This window comes from Eschrichtius robustus, chromosome 5, assembly GCF_028021215.1.
Source record: "Eschrichtius robustus isolate mEscRob2 chromosome 5, mEscRob2.pri, whole genome shotgun sequence".
NCBI classification, from domain to species: Eukaryota; Metazoa; Chordata; class Mammalia; order Artiodactyla; family Eschrichtiidae; genus Eschrichtius; species Eschrichtius robustus.
In genome coordinates, this window is record NC_090828.1 from 70,968,922 (window position 1) to 70,993,519 (window position 24,598).

Consider the following 24,598-nt stretch of genomic DNA (forward strand, 5'->3'; position numbering starts at 1 on the left):
ATTGTGGTTTGGGTGTCACGGTGAGGTTTTAACCCCATGCTTTAGGGGTACAAATCCTTTTTACCTTCTCTCCTACCTCAGATTGTGTCTCACGCTGCAAAATACATTCCAACACTTGCTGTTTGTTCATTGGAGCAGGCATGAGGTATCTCAACACTCAGTTCGCTAAGATGCTTCTTCTCCCAGCAGACACGTTCTGGGGCCCTGTGTTAGGGTGGTGATAAATTGATAATCCCCCGATAGTACACCCCATCCCATGGTCAGGGAATGTCAGGCTCCCTACTGTCTCTGTGGTTTAGCATAATGGTTAGTATCTTTGTGTACAAAAGATTCCAGATATAAGGTAATTTAAGCGTCCTATGAAGTCAAGTACAAAGCCAATGAAAAAGTATATCTTTTTTGAGGTAAAGGATTATTATGGGAAAAATAGTGGATTGAAATGCCGGAGAGCTTGAGTTGGGTTCTAGCTTTCTGAGTGGGTTTGAAGGACTCATTCATTCTCTTTAGACACAGCTTTGTTTTGCTGTTTTCTGGGTTGGTTTTTTTTCTTTTGGTCCACACAAAAAGAAAGTTGGATTAGGCAATCTATAAGATTTTATTTCTAAAACAATTATTACTTGAATTAATAAGCAATAACTCATCCTTTGTACACTGTTTCCAAAAGATATAAGCAAGATATTTTTAAAATTTATTCATGATATAGCCCTAAACAACAAAGGAAGCATGGGCAGACTCCAGGCTATCCGGGCATTCCAGATCCCAAGGGGATATTCAAATGAGGGAGACCAGTTCAACATCAAGGGCTTGCATAATCAGGTGCAAATACTCTGGAAAAGTGTGAGTGACTTAAAGACAAACAACCCTGTACAGACAGGACAAAGGGACAACATGTTTGAGAACTTATACTTCAGTCCTATTTGGGAACCTTGACCTCAGAAAGAAGAGAACTGCAATAAAGCAAAAGCTAAAGTTATTTAATAAATATATGCATCATCATCATTCCGAATATTCTAGTGCTCACTGCACTTTAAGTGTATGAACTCACTCTGAGACTGGAGGAGATTAGCAATCTAATTGTAACTGGTTCTAGAAATGACCTAAGAGACTTGCTTCCTTATATATTATCAGTGTCATTAGGTGAAGTGTCTTTTAATTTGAGGCCCTCCTCGAACTGTAAGCTCCAACAAGCTTTTGCTAAACAGACTTCATTCACATTCTGAATCAGGTTTTTGTCTCACACATATTAACTTTTACAAAACAGAAAGAAACAATAGAGCTTATTAGGAAAAACTTGTTTTGAATAGTAAATTAAGCATAATGGAAATAGGCACATGTTTTAGCACGGTTCCCCCCCCCCCCTTTTTACCAATTGAACATTTACATCTTTTTCAAAGTGCTGTGATTTCCCCCTTAAGTCTTAAGCTGGCACCACACACTTTCAATAAATGAGACTTAACATCACTTGTATTTACTGAGAGTAATCATTGTAATACTGTGGATTCCAAATGCACAGCCTTCCGTAAAAAGAGTTTTAAGTAGTCACCCCTAAACTGTATTAATCAAGTCATTGTGGCATTCTAAGAATACAAAGAACTACCTAATTTCAAAGACAGTGTAAAATCAACTGTCAGTTTTGACTAGTTTCAAATGATGCCCCGTTCTTGAGACTGGACACCTGTACATTCAGAGGTACACCTGACTATATGGTTTGTTATTGAGAGATATGTCCCAGGTGGAAGCACTTTCAAAGCCAATATGTTTTCTTTATAACTGGTGTCAAATTGATGTATATATTAAAAAATCTTGGAAAATGATCTCAAAAAGGAAGTAACAGCCCAATGAGCCATATGTTCAGGGAACCTAACAGGTTTCCATTGGGACCAAATTTCACTTCACCTTTTTGTCCTTATGTGCAAATAAAAACTTATCTGTAAATACACCATTAAAACAATCATGCAAATTTGTGAAGTCTATAGACTGAGAAGAAATTACACTAAATCCATAATAACCAAGTTGTTGGAAGGTAAAGGATTTGATTATATATTAGAAATACATAACACAACATGGAATTGAACTAAATTTATTTGAACTTTATAGGTTTACCGCATCAGAGAGAGACACTTTGCTTATACAGAGTTGGTTAATGGAGAAAAGGCTGATGAATAGTTAATAAATTGCTTAATTTTGATGCTGATGGAGCATCTGAATCTCCAAGTTTACATTAAGAAATGTAAAGTTAATTTTTTTTTCTGTTAGATAGGTTGATATTTAACAGACTGAGATGCCAGGGAATTTTCCAAATGCCAGATAATACTCTAGCACTAAAAAGTCTGTGATGTACTAAGGGCAGAGAGGCCTACTTAGTGGTTTTCCCAAGAGTGGAAACCAAAAAGCATTAACATTTATTTACCCACAGTTCTTTATACAACTCTTTTTAAGAATTTTCAATTTTAAAACTTTTAAACATTCTGTATGATTTCCGTAGATCCTAACAATTTTGCGTTCAGCTATTGTATTGGTATACCTGGGCATATTCTAAAAGGAAAAATTATTCACTCTGTGTGTTTGTGTAGTTTTTCATAGGACTAGGTCAGGGATGAAGATAGAAAATGCCAAAATTTACTCAGGTCATTTTATTTTTTGTGTTGTACTTTTGTTATGAAACATTTCAAACAGAGAAGGGTAGAGAGAGTAATATAAATGAAACAGTCATATATATATGACAGTTTTATCAAACTTTCACATTTTATATTGATTTTTTTAAACAAACAATTGTGTGTGAAGTTATGCAATGGTAAAGGTCAGCAGAACAAAAATGATACTGAATGGATTATCGTTCAACTGCTTTCCTTTCCCATGTCTGGCTTGAGGGAAGGAAGTTTTATTATGTTAATTTAGACACCTGGTTAACTAAATAGTACGGAACACGTTAGAAGGAATTGCACTCTCCTTCAGTCCAAATTCCTACCAGTTCTCTGTAGCTGTGTTTCACTTAACCTACGTAAGCCATAAGAACGTCAATGTTTCAATGTTTTTTAATCTCTAAGGGTAGTTTATGTAAATCTGTAGTAGTAAAAACGTACGAGCTAAAGTGTATTTTAAGCAAAAGCTCAACAATCAGCTTTTAAATTCAAAAAGTAGACAGAACCTCAGGTCCTGGGCCTGCCTCAACGGGTATAAGGAGACCTTTTCCAGCGGAGACTCAGGTTCTGGTGGATTATCTGTCCAGGGGCAGCCACGGCCCTGCGGTTTTGACCAGCTTTCCCAAGGCCAGAACGCAGAGCGGAACATTCAGGCGGGGAGCTGTGCTGCCGGAGATGCCCCGGCCCGGTCCTGCCTCTGGTCACCGCGGCGGAGGGCACGGGTGGCCGGTCTCTCAAAGGCTTTCTTTCCCCCGCAACGACTGAATGGTATGATCTCCGGGGGTCCGGAAGCCCCTTAGTCTAGTCTTGGGGTCAGGAGGTCAAGCCTTGGAAGCACAACGAACGCTCAGGCCCTGTATTCGTCTTCCTCTCGGTGCTTACTAAACCGTGTAAGTCCAGTTGGGGCCTGGCTGGCGAGGGGAGGTTGCTGGGGTCTGCGGGGCTCGACCCGTGAGACTCTGCCGGCGGTGACCTCGCCCGCGGCCGGCGAGACTGCTCGGGGCGACGGCGGCGCTGGGGCCGAGTCGGCGGGCCTGCCGTCGGTCCGGGGGACCTTTTCCGTCTTCCTGGCTCCGACTCTTTTCCCAACCCTCGCCCTTCCTGACTTCGCCTGGCTTCCCACTCGCTGCCCACCGCGTTCAATTCACCAGCAGAAAGCGGTGGGCGCGAGAATGCAGGCTCCCCGGCCTCTCCTCCAAGACCCACTCTCAAGAGGCGCGCGGGGAGCGGGCCGGCCCTCGGAGCACCGCGCGGGGCAGCGCTCGCCAGCGGCTCGCGAGCGGCCCGGACCCCGGAGGGCGCCCGCGGGGGGCAGCGCGGGGGCTCCCGGGCCGCGGGGGACGCGGTGGCCCGGCCCGGGCTCCACTTGCCAGCGGCGGGAAGGACGCGCGGGAAAGAGAGGGAGCAGGAAGCGGGTGGCGGCGGCGGCGGCGGCGGCGGGCCCGCTGGAAAGGAGGGAGCGCCGCAGGCGGGAGGGGGAGCGCGGAGGAGGGAGGCCGGGAGAAAGGAGGGAGCGCGGCAGGCAGGCGGAGGGAGGGCTGATTAGCATGCAGCAGCGCTCGCGCGCCCGGCTCCATTGTTTTAACACCTCCCCTCTCCTCCGCGCCAATCTGTCACCGTTCAGCAGGCGAACGCTGCTGCCTCAAATGCTGCTCTTCTCAAATGAGACGGATAATTAGTTGCCCCGCACGAATGCCGCACTCTTCTCACCCCTGATTGCTATCACCTTCTTGCTCCTGGCAGTTTTGACACCTCGTAATCAGCCTGCTGCTTTTCTCTTTTCTTCCCGACTTCTGCTTCCCTCCTCTCTCCCCCCCACCCCCCGCCTTTCCGTCCTAGTTTATTTATTTATTTATTTATTATTATTTTAAATGCAATCCTGGTTCCTATTTGGACGAGGCCTCTGCCGAGTTAACCTTCCGCGTATACATGTGTGCATATAGATGTATATATAAAATAGTGTGCGTGTGCATGAGTCGGGGGCGGGCTTGCAGTTTTGCGGGAAACACTGCTTCCACGCGGAGAGAATTCTCTTCCCCTAAAGATATTTTTGGGAAGGGAGGAGTTGGGGAGAGGAGAGGGACGGGGGTGGGGAGAGTTAGGGAGACCTCAATTAATGCTTTAAAGATCTCTTAGAAATTAACAAACTGGGGAGTCTCGGAATCTGCTGTCATAAGTGTATTTCCCCCTCTCTCCTCTAACAAGCACTGACAGTCTAATTACTGTAGCTACAAGCAGCTGTCGAGGCAGCAGCCCGGGAGAGAAGGCGCCACCGGCTGAGCGCACCCGGCCTGCCCCTGCGCCCGGCGGAACCGCCGAAACCCGGGCCGCCTCCGGGGAGGCTGGAGAGGAGGGCAAGGCCCCGCACCCGAGAGCCCCGCGAGCAGAAGGCGGGCCTGGGAGCCAGCGGACACGCGTATCGTTTCATATTTATAAAGTCTTTACTTTGAAGGTTAAAAGATGTGAAGAAAAAAGGAGGGGACGTGGGGGAGTGGGAAGAACATCTCCCGAGCTTCCATCCACCCCTTCTCTACCTCCTCGAGCTCTCCCTCCCCCCGTGTTGGTAAAATAACCACGCAACCCGGGGCTGAGGGGGCGGGGTGAGCCAGGCTGGAGAGTAAGAAAGCAGATGTCCCCGCTGGCAGCAGCCTCAGCCTCCGGGGAAAGCTGCACCGGGGGGGGGCCCTCCCGAGGACATTCACCTCCCACTTCTCAGGCATCCCGCTCACAACTGCCTCGCCTCGGCGGGGGTGGTTTTTTCAGACTCAGCGTTTCGCGTGTGAAGCTTTTTTACCTGGGAGCTGTTCTTACCCGGCCACGCGTAGCAGATGCCAAGAGGCAGCCCCTACACGACTCGGAACTAAGAGACAGAGGGGAGACCCGGCGGGCGCCCAACTCCACTTTTCGAGCTGCAGCCAGCACCACCTCTGTAGTGCGGGCCCGGAGCCTGTTCTCCAGGCTGCCTGTCCCTTGGCCCGAGAGGGCCTCTGTCCCTCGGAAGCCGGAGCTTGGGGTAGCACTGGAACCCAATAGAAAACAAGAGTTCCCCGCTTACTAAAAGTGGTGGAGGTGTCAAAAGGGTGGACTGGAGAAGAGGAGTCAGTGATCCACTTCGAGTCACTTTCTGGGCCACAGTTTCCTTTGGTTGTCAGCAGGCTAGTAGATGTCAACTGTGTGAGAGGAACTCTTCCTCACCTAGAAAAGAGAAGGAAAAAGAATCCCCTTTCATGAGATAGGTACAGTGGTATACTCTGGCTGGAACACGCTGGGAAGTTTTTATGTTTAATTTTGCGTGTGTGTGGGAGGAGTGAGCGAGAGGGGAGGCTGGCTGGGCGGGAGGTAGGGGGGAAGGGAAGAGACTTGGATAATTGTCTAGGCATTTCCATTCAGCCCCAGCGGCAATGAAAGAAAGATGTACATGCCTCAGAACCCTTCACAGTGAATGCCTAATAATGGCTATGTCACCTTGGTGAGGAAGATGTCAGTGTGATGTGCTTGGCACCCTGAGAAGTCGAAGCACCACTCATTCTTCCACAAGTTAAGGCTCTTCACTGTGGCACAGGTGATACCTGAACAAATTGTTCCAATCCCGTATCTGAAACCCTCCAGCTTTCTACAACACTCTTTCCCAAGAAGGCTTAAATTTCTGTTTTGAGAGTTGCAAATCAGTGTTTACTTCATAAAATGGAAGCCATGCCTCGAACATTTTTAAAAATTAAGTGTGGGGTGGGGGAGGGAAGAGAAACCTAAAAGACAAGAATCATAGGGAAGAAAAATGAAAGGGAAGTCTCATTTTAAACAAAATTCTGCAGCCCTCTGAATTTGGTATCCTCTCTCTTAAATATCTGCCTCTCGTCATCAGGCAGGATGCTACCAATGAATTAACAAATTTCTCAACAAGAATGTGAACATTTCTAATATAAATTAATTAATATGGATAATCCTTACAGGGTTTTAGATTTGCTCCCATTAAAGACAAATGTTTTTCTTTAGTAAGTTTAGTTTGAAAAATAATTTTAAAATTCAAAGTGATCTACTAGTTATAATAAAATGTCACCAGATCTGGTATCACCCTTCTATCAGATTACTGGAAAGAAACATGAATTTTATGAATTTCCCCCAAATGTGATTTATTTATTTATTTAGGAACAAAGAACACATTAATTATCACAACATAAGTAACTCTTTTAATCATGTAACTAATTTCATCATGTTGCTCTACGTATAGTAAAAATTAAAACCATGTCTATTATTTAAAAAAAAAAAGTGTTCAAATAATCCTACCAGTGATCTTATCACTGAGCAACAAATGTCTTAGGTTTGGTGTTTACTCAGATGTTTATCTTGTCTGCTATTCTCTATTATTGGTTTATTCAAAAAGAACACCCACAGCATAAATAATCTAATCTTTTAAATGAAAACAAGCGAAAAGAACCCTATAAACATTTGACATCACCAAATTCAATAGATCTAACTAGAAATCCAAGCAATAAGCTTAGACATTTGAAAAAAACATAAATTATTGTTATACAATTCCATAAGTCACATACATAATTCTGAATTATGGTAATAAACACTGTAAACATGAGTACAATGAATTACAGTTTTGTACAGAATGATCTTTTAAAAGGTAATAAAAGAAAGTTACAATATAAGTTTAGAAAAAAATTCAAATAGCTGTGACACTGGATTTTTCAATAAATTATCTTGAGCTAAGTTTGCAATCAAGTACATAATATTACAAACCCAGAATCATCGCATAGAACTTGATATGTCTGTTTTCAAATGCGTCTTAAGTCTCCCCATTAAAGTGTGAATTAAGATGCCGGAGGAAATCCCCCCTGGATGTAATGGATGGTGGGAAAACTGCTTGACAGAATTCACATACTCGAGGTATATGCAGTTCTGAGCCTGTGCCACTTAGTACCGATAAGTCACTGTCTTGATTAGGAAAGGGCTTCCAAACGGGCTGCAGGAAACAAATAAAAACATCTTCTGTTATTTGTATTTAAAATCAACTTGCATTGAATTTCAAATTCAAATTTTTTGAACGGGTTATATGAAATTCCCTAATATGAAAGCGAATTACCTTTCCTTTAGAATTAGCATGAGGACATGACTCAATTCTCTTTTTCATAAAGGGCATAATTTAACTTTAGGAATCACTTAAAATACACATTCATGCACTTTATCTTCACACATTAAAACATCTTTCAGCTTTAACACCAGCATGTTTTAATACCCCTTATCCCAATGGGTTTTGGAGTTTTGGAACAACAGTCAATAATTGAGACTTTAAAAAAATTAAATTCTATCTTTTCTATTTTATATTGGAACTTTAAGTTATAGGACCTTTACTAATACACAGCACATTAGACACGATGTGTGTGTACATGCATTTTGATCAAGAGCAATGTAATTTCGCTACTATGTATAAGCAAATACACAATGAATAAATCATATAGAAATAAGTGTTCTAATTTTTGAAAATAATTTTTTTAAAGTATGAAACAAATTCTATTGATCAGTTGTTTTTTGAAACCTCAAATATTTAATCGTTCAACAAAGTCCAAAATTGGATGCATTCTTTTGACTTCTTATTTTGCTCCTGTTACAAGCGCATACTTTGGCCTTCTTACCCTTTCTTGTGGCTAACTAAAGTGAAGCCTGTCAACAGTTGCCAGTTAAAGGATTATGGGAAGCATAATTCTACAGAGCTACCTCCATTACTATAAGCAACACCTACATACTCTTAACTGTACTTATTATTAAAAAATATCTAGAAGGGCCAGAAAAAGCATTTAGTTCAAGAGTAGGTGCTCAATATATGTTTGTTGACTGGAATATCTTATTTTCCTGAAATGTTGTAAACCAAATTATTTCTAAAATTTGCTTTCTTATCTTGACATATCTAAATTCTGGCACTTTGAGGAAAATCACCTCGAAATGCCAACTTAAAGAGACCCCTTTGTGTTCCTATTACTAATATGCTTTTAAAATAACAATCTAGTTCAACTCCTGACATAGTGTTAGTTTTCATTCCCTTAACCAATCTCTTTCATCCTAGTTAACCAATCATTACATAAACAGTATATTACTAACTGAAGCATTTGGGTTTCACGACATCACTGTCTTCTTATAAACATTTTACTGGACAGCTGTGTACAGTTGGTGTAAATATACAAAGTCTGTCTAAGCACCAAGATACATTCAAATATCAGTACAGGGGGTGTATAATAACACTGACAAATACTTTTGTGAGAAGTGGCAATTTTATTACAAAAAACAGTAATATTTAAAATACATATTTGAAATCTGGAGTAAAATAATTTCCTCTCTTCCATGATAAAAGAAAAGCAGTAATAATTGTGAGTATATAACAGAGTTAACTAGATTTAAATTTTAGTGCTGGCAGTTTAAACAAAAAGTACAATTGATTAATATCCACCACTCTAATGGGAAATTGATATGGATATAAATAAAAGATTATTATGTTAAAGATACTTTTAATTAAGATCTATAAAATAGTAATAGACTCAGAAGCAATTTAGCTTCTAAATTTGATGAGCCAATCTTCTACTGCCAATTTATTTTCAAAGTCCATACTTATCCTTCTCTATTAGGAGCTATTAGTTCGGATTTGAGCTTTTCATAGCATTCAGTTGGGACCCCAATCACTGACTCAGCAAAAGTAGGAAGAAAAGAAAATCACATAGAGCAAAAATAAGCAGATATATTTTAGACTTTATTATGATAGCTGAATGTATAAAAAAAAGGTGTTAAGTAGTAATGATTGAGATAAAAGTAAAAATTTGAAATATGCAAACAAAATTTCACTTCCCTTTGTTATTATCGACAACTCAAGAATTTTGTATTTCTCATAGTAGCTTTATTAAAACAAATAAAACAACAAAATGTTTTGAAAAACCCATTTTAAGAAATATCCTTTGAATCCTAAACTGTAACATGGCCTTCAAAACAAACGAATTTCTTTGCCTTTTCTGCCAAAATATCAATTATCTAACCTTATGCCCCACGTCTTGTGACAGCTCAACACCAATTCTCCTGCATTTTTTAAGCTGAATACTTTTCCATCAAGTTGTAATCACATACCAGCTGTTTCCCTTGCTGTAGCATAGAAAGCAAATGCACAATGCAGGGTGCCATCTACTGAAACATGAATGCACAGACTAGTAAAAGAACAAGCAAGAGATGTAATGGAGAAAAAAATAACAAGCATTAGAACTGATGCACTTCACAGCTCCACAGGAATTCTACTTGCAATAAATGAAATTGTTTAATCTGTTTCATTAAGTAGTAACTATAACTGTGACTATGATGTGAAATAAGGTACAATGTAGAACATAAGTGAGTTTATAATTAAAGCTTATTGTCAGAGATGCCTAGTTTTCTCCACTACTAAAATATACCACAGCTTGACTATTGCCTTCTTTGTATGCTGATTTAAAAGTCTATAACCTATAAAAGTACTTATAAAGCCAAAGGGTATTAATCAAGTTGTTGGTGTTTTTTGGTTTTTGGTAAATTAAATATCTCAAGGCAAAGAGAAATCAAACAAATGTCTGCAAGTTATATTAGACACTTGTACCAATCTGCTTTTTTTATGAGCTTCTGTTTATTGTAACAATTACGTACTTTTCATTTGCCTTCAGGCATTAAACACCTTTTTTTTTTTTTTTTAAACTTAAAGAATCATTTTGTAATAGAACCTGAATAAAAGGGAGGGTAGGAGTGGATTGGGGTGGGGGGCTGTAAGTAGTCTGCAAGCTTTAGAAACATGAAAGTATTTGATTAGAATCATACATATGTAGAGACTATTTAAAAAATATATTAGGCTGCAGATTAGAAACCAAAACCAAAACCAAAACCAAACCCTACAGATCTACGTACTGTATAACTGAGAATGTAATAGAAGTATTATTTGAAAGACAGTTCGCTTATTTTCAGAAATAGAAACATACAATGTGATTATTTACTTATAAAAAAAAATCATGCATTCTTGTAAAGATAAGTATGATACACACAAACTTTTTGATAAAAAAATGCCACCGGCTTCACAGAATGGAACTTAATAAAGAATCCTATTATAACAATGATACTGAGTTAAAAGCTTTGAACAAGGGACTAAGTAAGAAAGTGACACACACTAGATATGGATAAGGTTTACATGTATTTTAAAATGTGCCGTAAATTTTAAGGTACTTTATAACGGAGCTTCATCATATTCACCTTTAAAATTTCATGTCATTTATTACAGGACTTGGATATTTTTAGAAAGCTTAACTTCGGCTAGTCATTAGTTTAAAAAAGATGTCTGATAATCTGAAAGATGCGTATCTGTGCATGCATGGCAAAATGTGTGTTCACACTTAATATATTTGTTAATGCAAAACAGTTACCTGCTGTGGTCCTCGGATAGCTTTTCCTGGGGAATTGAGTGAAGGAAAAGGTGCATCAGATGGGTCCTGAAGTGGGAATGTATTTACATATAATGCATTATGGTCTCCAGGTGGCAAACACGGAGCTCTATCCAGAGTTGTCCTGATACAAGAATTTACAAGATTTGAGGGTTTTGTTTTGTCAGTTGTTTTAAGGTTTTGTATAGCTGAAGCTATGGGGTCAATTCCCTGAATTTCAAATAAAGTTTCTTCTGTTTTGACAAAGTTTCCCGGGTTGTCTCTGGGCTCCATATTAAGTTGATCCTGGCACATAGCCTCACATGAGGCAGGACCAAGGACACTGGGTCTTTCTGGAGTGCTGTGTAAGAAAGTAGAGTCACTGTCCGTAGGTGGAAACTTGACATTGAATTTAGAAAGTGATTCAAAAGAGGTGTCTTCCTCATCTTGGCCCAATCCTCTTGGTGCGACAGATGTGATGCATGGTGCACCTCTATTTATATCATCTTTTGCCTGAGGCTTAAATAGCACTTCTTGTTTATCTGTTTTATCCGTACACTGTATAGGCACAGAGCACTGTGTCTCTGCAGGGGAAAAAAAACAAAAGGAAAACAGTCGCATTTCAATCCTTCTTAAAAATCTGAACGTTCAATTAGCTTTGGATAGATGAGTAGTATTTTTTCTACTGGCTTTTACAGCAACTGAAGACAACTGGGAGTTTTTTACATTTGCTACCATCTTACACAGAAATATTAGCAGTCTCCAGCGGGTGAACTGGAACGTAGCTTATTAGTCACAGTTTAACTACTTTGTCTTTTCCTAGGTCCTTGTGCTGTAAGCCTTGCATCTTGTTCACAGTTATACTGCTCTACACTTAAAAAACATTTGCTTGTAGTGTATACATCTAAACATTTTGTCACTAATGGAAGCTGCAACTGTGAGCTTGCTTAGACAAATAAGTTATTAAAAGGGAAAACCCTTACCAGGCATATATATAGTATACAGGTTATGAATCTATATGAATTAGGTCATTTACTCCCCCTAATATCTCTGTGTGACAAAGTGTATCACCAATCAGCTTAGCCATTGTCTACTCTCTTAATACTATGTGAGGGCGTGGTGGTGGTGGGTGCTGGGAGAGAGAAGACTGGAGGCAAAAGAAGGATGAAATTTTAGGATACGTGTTCAGAAAGCGCTATGTGAATATATGATTTTCTCATCTTATTAGAAAAAGGCCTCTGTAGATAACAGGTAGATATCAGGTAGATACCAGGACCTCTGTAGCTCATTTATCTAGAAGCCACTTATCCAACAAATTCAGCTCTCTAGGACATAGGCAAAAGCTAGAAAGTAAATAGTGCTTTTGAGGAGTCAGGCTAAGAGCCACAAGGCCCACAGATGAATTTTGCTCTTATTCTCATTTTAGATTTATTCTAACAAGCTCGATGATGTCTCCCTAGTTCATAGCTGGTAACAAGCAGCAAACTACAAGGTATGGATATGAGCAGTTGAAAGCAGATATAGATATCAATAAGAGCTGAAGGCACGAGAGGAGACAAGAAAAACAAAAAAGCAGATACAAGAACTCAGAAAACACTACAGTCTAGTGTAGAGCCAACAAGGGCTACATTTTTCAATGCAAAAAAACAATGATCAAAGCACTCTCCATGTTGATGATACCGAGACATTAGAAAAAGCTAGATTATATTCCACAGTGTTACTTCAAGAAGACAGTGAGGGACTGTCCTGGTGGTGCAGTGGTTAAGAATCCACCTACCAATGCAGGGGACATGGGTTCGAGCCCTGGTCCGGGAAGATCCCACATCCGTGGAGCAACTAAGCCTGTGTGCCACAACTGCTAAGCCTGTGCTCTAGAGCCCTTGAGCCACAACTACTGAGCCCGCGTGCCCTAGAGCCTGTGTGCCGCAACTACTGAAGCCCACGTGCTCTGGGGCCCACATGCTGCAACTACTGAGCCCGCGTGCCAAAACTACTGAAGCCCATGCGCTTAGAGCCTGTGCTCTGCAACAAGAGAAGCCACTGCAATAAGAAGCCTGCGCACCACAACAAAGGGTAGCCCCCTCTCGCCGCAACTAGAGAAAGCCTGCGGGCAGCAACGAAGACCCAACACAGCCAAAAAAAAAAGAAAAAAAAAAAAAGAAGACAGGTTGGAGGTTGGTAATGTGTATATTTTCATTAAATGGACAAAGGGTAAACATTTTATTTTAAACTAGCACTTTAAAAAAGTAGTCATCAGTGAAGTTGTACATTAACCAACGATGCCTATTTGAGCAGACACGTTATACAGAGCACTGCACACAGTGTCCAGATTCGTAGGCACTTAACAAATGTCAGTTCTTTTCCCTTCCTTTGGTCTTTGCAGTCTCGTGACACTTTTCTCTCTTTTGCCACAGCACATTCCAACACAGATGTTTTCTGTTTGGACATGATTGTAGTACAATGCCAACAGCTTCTTTGGTTCACCCTGTTATATGCCTACTACCCTCTCTTTAGTATGTACCATCTTCTCTTACTGGATTACAGCAGCCTTTGAACCACTTCCTTGCCTCTAAATTTTTCTCATATCCACTCTATTGTCTACACTGCTTTCCCCAACCCTCTCTTAGTTTTTCTAAAATACAAATCTGGTCGTGTTACCTTCTTAATAAAACCTTTTCATGGTTCTCCAAGACCTTCAGCCCTAAAACTCATATAAAGCTGTGCATGATTGGCCCTCTGTCACCTCTCCATGCGGTCATCTTTCACCACATCTGCTCTACTCCTTACTCCAGCTATAATGAACTTTGGTACAGTTGTCCAAACAGCCATGCTCTCTTGTCTTTGGGCCTTTGCACATGCTGTGCAGACTGCCTGAACTTCCCCCTTCCATTACTCTTTGCCTGACTCTTATTTGTCCTTCATTTCTTGGCTTAGGCATTAATTTCTCTGGATGGTTCTCTCTGGTTTCCCAAGGCTGGTTTAGTCATGACTCTTGGGTGCCCTGAGGACTATACACTGCATTGTATTTGCAAATATACCTCTTTCTCCCATCAAAGTAGGTTTCTTGAGGTCCTAAACTATGTTTTATTTCCCACTTATCTCCAGTACCCTGCCCAGCGCCTGCACATAGTATGCCCTCAATAAATGCATTCTGAATGAATCTGTGTTCTCTTTCCCACAGAGCCTAGCATAATAATGTACATTTACTAGATAATCTGTCTGTAACTAGGAGTGGTACAGTAATTGAGACCAAGCTCAACTGCTGTCGTTTTTCCTGGTAGTAGACGTAAGAGTGGCAGGAAATTCCAGGAAACAGTACTTTCTTTGTAGATTACATTTAATAATTGCAAATAACAAATCACGAAAACCAACTGTTGATGTAACCAAGTTCTTTAACACCTGAGAAGGAGGAAACACTTATCAAAATGTTCTTCAGTAGAACAGGAGAATAAAGAATCTGCTGCTGCTGATAATGACAACTATTAACATATACAGCACTTCTATGTGCCACACACTTATAACCATTGTTTGTGCATTAATTTAGGGGTTAATTCCAGGGCTACACAGCTAATGAATGAGTGACAGATCTGGAACTGGAACCCAGGCAGCCTAGAGCCTGTGCTCTGAACCATTATGATAAATTGAACATGCTGGTTTCTACATTATAGAGAAGAGTCTCCAAAATGACAGAAATGTGCTTTGAATTTCTTTTCCAGTAGTAGATATCCCCTTTGTGAACAAAACATGGAAAACCCAAACAGGTGTAATAAAGCATATATTTTCTTTTAGTATAGCTAGCTGGCATACCTCAGCACATTAATCTTTTGAATTAATCTGTTCAAGCAATGAGAGTTACTATTTACAAAAAAAAAATTTCTTTTTTAAACGTTAAGATTTCTAAGGTTACTAGAAATCCAAGCTTAGAAAACTTAAAACTCAAACAAGGTGCATGAAAGCACTTGTCATTCTGACACTATACTAAGAAACATGATCAGGTGAGCTAATTGTCTTTCTATTTTGTTTACTTCAAGACGTGTACTCCTGCAAGGAAAAAAAAGTAAAATGAGAAAATGTTTTAGGTTTCTAAATTTTAAGTATAGGTTGTCCATTTGGATGACTTTTCAGTTTAATTACCTTGTATATTGACAAAAGAAAAAGATCTGAGGGTTATTTTAACCTCTAGTCCTATATCCTTGTCTCCTGATCGCCACTGAAATATGATCCTACTTCATGGACCAAATAGTACTTTTTTTTGAAGCCACAATTACTTAAACATACATTTTTACCTTTGTCCTTTCTCAAGGCTATTGTCATGTGGATGAGAAGCAAAAAAATAAAAAGAAAATGTACAATTCTACTAACTCAGCAATTTATGAATTATATCTGTTTACTTAAAAGTAAAAATCAAATTTTAACAAAAAAATAACACAGGGGACAATAATGTTAAATAAACTCTTTCCAGCTGTATTATGCAAATCACATTTAAAGTAGTTCCTTTCCATTTGTATTCAATGTAGTGTTCACTCTTAAAAAACCTGAATAGGCATCTTTTTCCAAAATATTTCTTTTTCTTTCTTTCCCCCTTTGATCTACTACTGTCAGAAGCATAATATTTGATATTGTGGTTTGTTTGGAGCCAGCAAAACTCCACTGGAGTCTGTGGCACAAAAGACCTAAAACATTTCAAGAATAATGTTGTATTTATTATTTGTGACACAGTTAATATAAAACATAAGAATAATGTTAGGAAGCAGTTTTAGTGGGAAGGAAATTGAAGTTAAACACTCAGTATTCTAGTTGACAGATACATACTCAGATTTAGACTTGTGCAATTTAAAAATGGTCAAAGTATTAAGCCATTGATAACGGGGTAGGTTCTTTGTGTAACAATGAATATGTCACCATTACAATGTTTTGATACTACGCTGATGTTCAAAAAAGCATGATTAATTCTAGGTACTACATCTCTATAGCTAGTAGATTTTAAATAAAGATAATTCTTTTATTGGTACTTCAGAAGTACCTAGTGTCTTTAGTCTGCACAAAAGATCAAATTCTCAAGAAAATGACAAAAATTAAGGTGGAAACATTAGAGTTCCTTTTGGGGAAGCAGAGGGAAGGGAGGGGAAGAAGTAAATTATGTTTGTCTACAAAGATTGTTTTGCTTCTCCAACAGCACACTGTGTACATTTTCTGAAAATAAAACGGTAGTAGTAAGCAAAAAGTGAATTTACACTATAAAATGATTTTTTAAATAGCCTAGCTATAAGAGCTGTAAGAAATGGAAAGTGATCTTTAATTAAAGGCGTGTTAGCACTGCTGCAACATCTTTCAGAGTAAAAACTGTAAATCACAGCTCTTGGGACTTGTAGGCAGAATATCTCAAATCACAAGGGTAGAGGAGAATTTATCATCATAAATGATCAGTTTACCTTCCTTTTGTTTACAGGGGTGCATGGTAGCCAGATTCAATCCCTGGTATTTTGCTATTCATATCGAACTACTGAGGCAAATACCAGGAAGCCGGTCTGGGGTTTTAGGGAAGGGTGGAGCTTTTAAAAAACACATTGCAATATATCTGTAAAACAGATATTCCTTTTAAGTTATATTTTATACTTAATTTGTACTTTGTACCTCCAACAGAACTGGCCTCATGAAATGTGAAATGTTTATTTCTTCAATCAAATTACAAGAATCTATCCATGGTGTCCAATTAACTTTCAGGCAGAAGTTAAAAACAAACCTAATATTATAATTTTACTTACCTCATATGTGATAGTGTAGCTTCAAGGTTGCTTACTAATATATCAATTAATGTTTAATAAGACCCCCAAATAGCAACTGAAGACTTTGAGAGATATATCCTATATTTATTTTTCCAAGGTGGGACTTCTCATTAAGATGATTAGTAATTATGTCATTCAGTTCAATCTACACAGTGCCACATAGAGAGGGAAAAGGCCAATAATTATATAATGCAATACATTACAGAATTTAAACAGTACTTACCCATTATAAGTGGTGAGAGGCACAAGTTATAGATCCTCAGCACTTAATAAGCATTTAGAAATATTTTCACAATCAAAAATAAATCAGTTTCAACCAATAAAATTAATATTACTGTACATTAAATCAAACCTTACCAGTTACAGTGGCTGGTACATTAAGTTTGCTTAAGTGGTCTTTTTGTGCTTTGGCTAGCATGCATATTCTATGAAATTCTTCTTTCAGATCCCAGAAAGTCTTCTCTATATAACCTCTAAAAATAAATCAACATTTTAAAATGTAAGGCTATATCTTCAAATTTTAAAAATCATGATTGAATTTACATAGCACTTTTTAATGCACCACAAAATAATTACTGAAAGGTTAAAGTTAAAAAAAAATCATTTTAAATTCCTTGAAAATGTTTCCTAAAACAACTTTAATATTTGGACAGCCAGGTACAAAGTAAGTGATAAATTAAAGTTCTAATACATAAATGTAGCAAAGACTAGCATACCTACTTATTCATATATCACACTTATGCTGGCTGTCTCATTCTTACATTAGAAATTTCAGTGTATTGACTTTTTGTCCTCTGTGAACATCTTAAATAGAAAAAATTAAATATTCCTCACTTTGATAAGGTTAACATTAAGAGCCATCCATATAAAACAATCTGGCCATAGTACTTGTTCTATTGAAATAGGAGAACTTCAGAGAATTCAGTTTTTAGACCCATTTCTGCTATTAACTGTATGACTTATTTAGGTCATTTTAACATGGACGAGCCTTGAGTTGTTCTCTTCTAGTTTTAAAAGGCTGCTTTTTCTTACAATTGCTAAAAATTTAAAATATGTACATAAAAATATATTTCAATATTTATAATTTGTAGGGTTGGCATAAAAGGATATAGAACTACCTTTCATGGAATAAAGGAATGCCAAGACTCCTTGGTGAAGTTTCTTTTCTTGGAGAAGAAACCTCTTGTCTTCTTACCTTAAAGATATAAAATGATTACCACTTTAAATTGCTTCTAAACTCAAATGAGAATGGGTTAACAGAAAACACAATAGAAAATTTATCTTCCTCAATGAAAAATAAGTTTAGTTAGCTTACAGATATATATATATATGGTACAATAGATTTTTTTTTTTCAACGAGAACATTCAGGGAAAAAGGAAAATGAAAGTAGAAAAATAAGATGAAGACATGAAGTATTTCTGGTAACTTCTTCAATTACTATTTCCAGTATTGCTAATTCAAGAAATTTCCTCAAATTCACATCTTGATGAAATTGCTACTCTGATCACCAAGCATCTGACATGACTAGAAACTTTAAGAAAAATATCCGTGTGAGTTTCCTTTTTTTCCCATTGTTGGCCTATACATTTAAATCAATGTCTTTGTATTTTGTTATAGATTCTTTGCTGAGAAATGCGGCTGTATTAGAGGAATAAAGAAAACCAAGCTACAGCTCCTTAGCATTTAACAAACATTTTAAAGATATTATGTATTTAAGCTCCTTTAACACAAGTTCCTGCCACCACCCTGTGGCTTACACTGGTATTACATTCATCATGACACAAAAGTCAACATTTAGATTTTTAAAAAATCTTCAGTCATACCTAGAGAACTTTGTGTACCTTTTAAAACTACAAATTGATAAATCCAAATATTTGAATAAGTCCTAATATTATTCAATCATTTATAATTTGGCCCAAACTGTATAGGGTCTTATTTAAGTTCAAATTCAAACCAGTGTTTTACATTAGGTGACTTTTTAGATTTTATTCAATTAAGGTCATTGTAGCTCTTACTAAAATGGATGATTTTACTTCATTGTTTCTTATCATCTGAGTACATCTCCCTTATAATCTTGCTTTTCAAAAGGTTCTTTCAATTTCTTAAGAGTCTTATTTGTTCTTTAGGGAAAAAACCTGATTCCAGTTTGTTTCTCTTAAGATTAGTATCTTCTCCAGTTTCTTCAGTTTATTGCTCTACTTTTTCAGCTTTTTCTAAATACTAGTGTTTGCTTACCATTTCTAAAATACTATATTACTTTACAGTAATTAGCAAAATATAATCTTAGCAACCCAAACAATTTTTTTTATATATTATGTCATTAGACTTAGGTAAAATAAAGATCATTTGCTGCTGCATACTTTTTGTCTGACAAATATTTAGGCCATGTCTTCTTCTGGATTAAAACTGCTTTACTGAGCTTTATAAAGTAGTCATATCAAAAGACATTTTCACCTTCACAGTTTGTTTTTAAAAGTGGTAGACAAGGCTTTAGTGTTATGTGCAATTAGAACACTCAATGGATTTTAGTGTGGACTAGGAAAAAAGGCAACATTTTAAAGCTAACCAATCATTCAGGACGCTACAAGTATAAAAACAAACTCTTAAAAGGTTATATTATATTAAATCTATAGCAACAAAATCAGAGAAGAGGTAATATTAAGAGAATAGAAACATTTGACAATTTAAGATATTAAATAAATAATAAAACAAGTGATTAATAGAGTAATTAGCCTCCTTTTAAAACTTACTATTTGAAATTCTCAACATGAAATAAAAATGTTCTATTAGGAGCTAGAAAGAACCAAAAAGAAGTGCTTCTGTAATTTTAGTCTGAAAATGAAGGTAGTTACAGAAAACAGTAATGAAGACTACTCTGATTTTCAAAGTACTGAATTTGACATAAAGTAGGAATGATTGCTTCTGAAGTTAAAGAAGCCTAAAAACTAAGGGGTGGGGGTGGGGGTGGGAAAAATGTGAAGGAAAAGGCAGGAGAAGAATGATAAATTTTAGCTGGCTCGCCAAATAACTGGTGTTGACTTACTTCTGCGATGTTTAGATTTGATAACTGGTGTGGGTGAATTTATCTGGAAAAGATTTCTTGCTTGTGTTGGCAGGGGGTAAAAGGAGGACTGACTTATTGAGGAATTTCTATGAAGTATCTAAACTAAGGACTTCAAGCTTCTTTGGGGTTAGGAACAGTTCTGCTTACTATCATTTTTGTTATCATTATTGAAGAGACGTATTACTGATTGTACTGAGCAATGCATTGCACCTTCTATCATTTGCACCAAATAAGTCTACTGATATATTTCAAATGAAAGTTTTATGTCCCCACATCCTAAGAAAAAATTTCGAAAGAGACCATAACGTGTTAGTTCAAAAAAAAGCAAAGCAGTTCTCTGACATTTTGAAGTAGGGTTTATCTAAAATGGGTATAGAACGTTAATATTATTTTCCACTGTAGCAATCGAACGCAACTTTCTGAAAAAGATCATTTATTTTTTCAAAGGATTTAGGATTAGTATAGCTAACAGCAACTCCAACACTTTCCCCAGAAACTCAGACTTTCTTTTAAATGCTAAATGATCTTACCTAATGAAGACTACTCAGTTTGCTGAACATCCCAGTGAGTAAGTAAACATTAAAAGAGATAATTTGTATTTTTCTATTTTCAAATATTATCCAGGTGGACCCCGCACTGCAGGAAGTTGAAGTTATTACAACTTCAAATAAGAAAGCAAGAGAATTCTGAACATTATATTTTAGGAGATTTTAACATTAAATCATTCAACAAATGAATTTATTTTGAGGTACTAAAACTTAAAATACTTAACATTATAAACTGTTCCAAGTACTAGTTTGGAAATGGCGAACTTGTGGAATGAATACTGAAATAAGAGTTTTACACGTCGTACTTTTCATTTACACTTCCAGTATGGCACTGGATAAGTCATTCAACTAAATCATTAAGATAAACCCATTTGAAGCAGTTGGAAGATGTTGTGAAATGATTCCTTAAATTTCCTCTTATGTAAATTGGGAGAATTTGTTTTAGTGTAAATCAATTTAAGCTTCTCATAGATGTGTATTATATATAAAAAATGTTCTGTTCAAGACTTAGTTGAATATGCAATGATATTTAAGAAGGAGAAAATACAAAAAGTGGCTAATATTTAATTAGTCCAAAACCTTCTTATTCTTAATGCAGCGATAATGGGAAATCTTTTTGTGTTGGAATCCAAGATCTGTTAGATACCAACATTTCAAAGAAAGAAATGTATATTTTCCTCAATACCTGCCTTTTTAATATTTGGTACTAAAAGTGAAAGTATTTTTTTTTTTAATAAATCAATGTGAAAAATACAGAAATGATTCACAATAGCCAAGATATGAATTCAATCTAAGTGTCAATTGATGATGGATGAGTAAAGAAAACGTGGTATATATACAATAGAATATTGTGTGTGTATACACACACACACACACGCACACACACACACACACACATTTTAAGGCCGAACACATCAGCTTTAAAAAAGAAGGAAATCCTGTCATTCGAGACAATATGGATGAACCTGGAGGACATTATGTTATGTAAAATAAGATAAGGCAGGCACAGAAAAACAAATATAGCATGATCTCACTTATATGTGGAACCTAAAAAAGTCAAACTCATAGAAGCAGAGTAGAACGGTGGTTGCCAGGGTTTGGGGGGTAGGGGAAGTGGGAAGATGTTGAGTACAAAGTTTCAGTCACGCAGATGGATAAATTCTGGAGATCTAGTGCATAGCATGGCAACTATAGTTAATACTACTGTATTGTATACTTGAAATTTGCTAAGAGTATAAATCTTAAATGTTTTTACCACAATAAAAAAGAAAAATAACCATGTGAAGTGATGGATATGTTAATTAGATTGACTGTGGTAATCATCTCATAATGTATACATATATCAAAACATCATGCTATACATTGTAAATATATAAAATTTTTATTTGTCAATTTATAGCTCCAAAAAGCTAGGGGAGAAGAAGAAATGCAATAAAAATTTTTAATCAGAATCATGTTTTTTCTTAAAAATTTTAAGCAACTAAAGTCAGCAAAATTAAATTGAGTTATGGAACTCTTAAAGATAATTCAATTCAAACTCATTAATACCTCTCACATGGAAGGAATCTAAACTTTATTTATTTATTTATTTTGACATTGTACCAATTTATTTGATTGCCTGAAGCCATATACTTCAAAAGGAAATTAAAACCAGAAACGTTCTCTTCTTTATGGTATATAAAACAACCTCTTAGTTATTTTTTCCATTTTTTTTTCCAGAATCTAAACTTTAAAAGGCTAATACTGAATAAAGGTGGTAAGCCTTCAATGATACATATTTAACTTATAGCAATGACTATCACTTTATTCCAGGGTTCATATCAAAGATTCTCTCTAAAATTTAGTTGAGATCCTTCCATGCAAAAGGAATATTTATTTTCAGGTGGCTCAGGCAACTGAGTGTAGCCAATGTTTGGTTTCATTTCTGAGATTACGCTTTTAAAACAGAAAAGAGCTATGTTCTTACTTGGAACAATGTCAGCCAAGAAGTTAGCCCAGGTGAGATGGGATGGATTAGTAAAGGGAATATAAACTGTGGAATAGTTATAAATACTAACTTAATAAAATTTACTACAGGAAAAGAAAAAATGAGTAGTGGAAAAAGAAAGTGAAAATAAGGATTCACTTATCACTTAGATTTTTGAAACTAAGAATGAAATGTTAAAGGAGAAACTGAGGTTGAATTTACCAGTTTTAGATATATTGAGACAAAAATGTTATGGTGAAGTCAAGCACTGAATATGGCTGAATTAGGGAGAAAGTGAAAACAGGGCTGAGAAAGTGAAGAGCTTAAGGTAGAAAATAGGAACAGAAAAAAGTTACAAGAGATTTGATAAGAATATAAAAGCATATTAAAAAAGAAGTTTGAGGACAAAAGATAATTTAAAAAAATACACAGAAATTGTATTTAGAAGAACTTATGGCCATGTGAAATCTGTGGTTCTCTCACCCTCAATAATATTACTGAAAATCTAGAAAAGCAAGAGGAACACAAATCCTAGGAGCCTTGTCTGTTCCGCATGACACAGTGTGCTAGGCAAATCCACTGCCAGTGCGGGAACAATTCCAGGGCAAAATGGGATCCATCCCAGAGTTCTGAAGGAAGAGGCAAGAAAATAAACAATATAAAAATAAAATTAAATATCCCAATTACTTCCAAGTTCTTTACAAGGTTTTGATTTAACGTAAATCCCCCAAAACTTCTATCAATTCAATGTTACAATAAAACATTAAAAAAAAGTTATCTTTCTGAATTAATTTGCTTAATAGGAAGAAATATCTAATTGTGGGAATGCCTTTTTATGCAAAATAGAAAAATAACTTAAGTGACTAATTTTAAAAAGTAAGGTTTCCCATACTTCCTTCACCCCTTCTCTGAACACTACTTTAAAATGAAATGATTTGGGAAAACCCTTTTCATTAACTACTACTTTTTTGTCATACCACTACCATGGTGAGCAGAAAATATCTTCATGAAAATAGTTATTTAAGCAATTTGCATACATTATTTAACTAAATCCACATAATCTTGTGAATTAAGTACTTTAATTTGATTTTAAAGTTCACTATAGTTACTAAGGCTCTGGAGAGATCAACTATTTGTCTACAGTCTAGTAGGTGGAGTAGCTGCAATTGGAACCCAAGCCTTACCGCCCCAGGCTCTTAACCTCTCAGTTTACAGGTCCGGACTGCTAGAGAAGTGAAGTAGTAGGGTTATTATCTAGCATGGTGAGGAAGATATAGAAGGGTAACATTTACAAAGTGCACCAATGCAAACTACTTTTAAGACTCTAAAACCTGTCTGTCATACAACAAATATATTTCTCAGTGAGGCATAGTTATAAGCCAAGTTTTGATGTTTAAATACTGCCTGGGGAAAAAACCTTTGGTATGGCCCTTTTTGTGCTCAAGAATGTCCAAGAAGAAATTTACACCCCACAATCACCCTAGATAGACTTACTCAAGTTCTGCCAAACCAGTTTACGTGTTAACAGAGGCGATTTGGCAATAGCTTCTTAACCAGCATTTCACAGTTCAAGTATTTCTCAAACTTGTCATTAAAAGTTAACCATTTGACAAAGCATGACAGTGGAGTACCTTTCTGTTAAATGCTATCCTCTCAAAACCTTAATTCTCTTCCTGCCTTCCTAACTACCTCCTAATAGATGACTGGGCATAGTTATAGCAGCTGACTTAAAATCCTTGTCTGATAATCTCAATATCTGCATCATCTCAGGGTTGGTATCTGTTCCCTTGAAACTGGGTCATATTTTCTTGACTCGCCATATGTTGAATAATTTTGGACTGTACCCAGAACATTGTGAATATTATGTTGGGGAGATATTCTGTTATATGGTGCCAAAGAGTGTTGATGTTTTTGTTTTTGCAGGAAATTAAGTTGGTTAGACTCAGACTCCAAACTGTCACTCCTCTGAAGAGCAGCAGCTCAGATCTCAGTTCATTCCTTTATGCTTCAGCTGCAAAATGCTTTCAGTTTGCCCACACATCCTTGGTTTTAGGGAGAGCCAGAGACGGGCTGAGTTTAAACACAGAACTTCAGGTTTACTTTCTCTGGCTCTCTCCTTTATGGGGCTCCTTCCTTCTCTGGTGACTGTGGTTATTCTGGGCTCATTTTCCTTT

At 37.2% G+C, this 24,598-nt stretch overlaps 1 protein-coding gene across 8 annotated transcripts in view; it reads right to left on the reverse strand.

Moving 5' to 3' along the window:
• Window positions 1–5,519: 5,519 nt before the first annotated feature.
• The window catches only part of TANK (TRAF family member associated NFKB activator), an 81,262-nt gene continuing 62,183 nt past the window's right edge, over window positions 5,520–24,598 (reverse strand). For 4 of the 8 annotated variants that reach the window (XM_068545010.1, XM_068545011.1, XM_068545014.1 and 1 more), the window contains 4 exons: window positions 17,964–18,040; window positions 17,203–17,318; window positions 11,063–11,643; window positions 7,247–7,611 (listed from right to left, as the gene is read on the reverse strand). In XM_068545010.1, the coding sequence (XP_068401111.1) occupies window positions 7,435–7,611; window positions 11,063–11,643; window positions 17,203–17,318; window positions 17,964–18,040 (951 nt within the window). In that variant the 3' untranslated portion in view covers window positions 7,247–7,434. Of the gene's footprint in view, window positions 5,838–7,246; window positions 7,612–11,062; window positions 11,644–17,202; window positions 17,319–17,963; window positions 18,041–24,598 lie in introns of those variants that run through there. The other 4 variants (XM_068545013.1, XM_068545009.1, XM_068545016.1 and 1 more) reach the window with 4 other exon arrangements.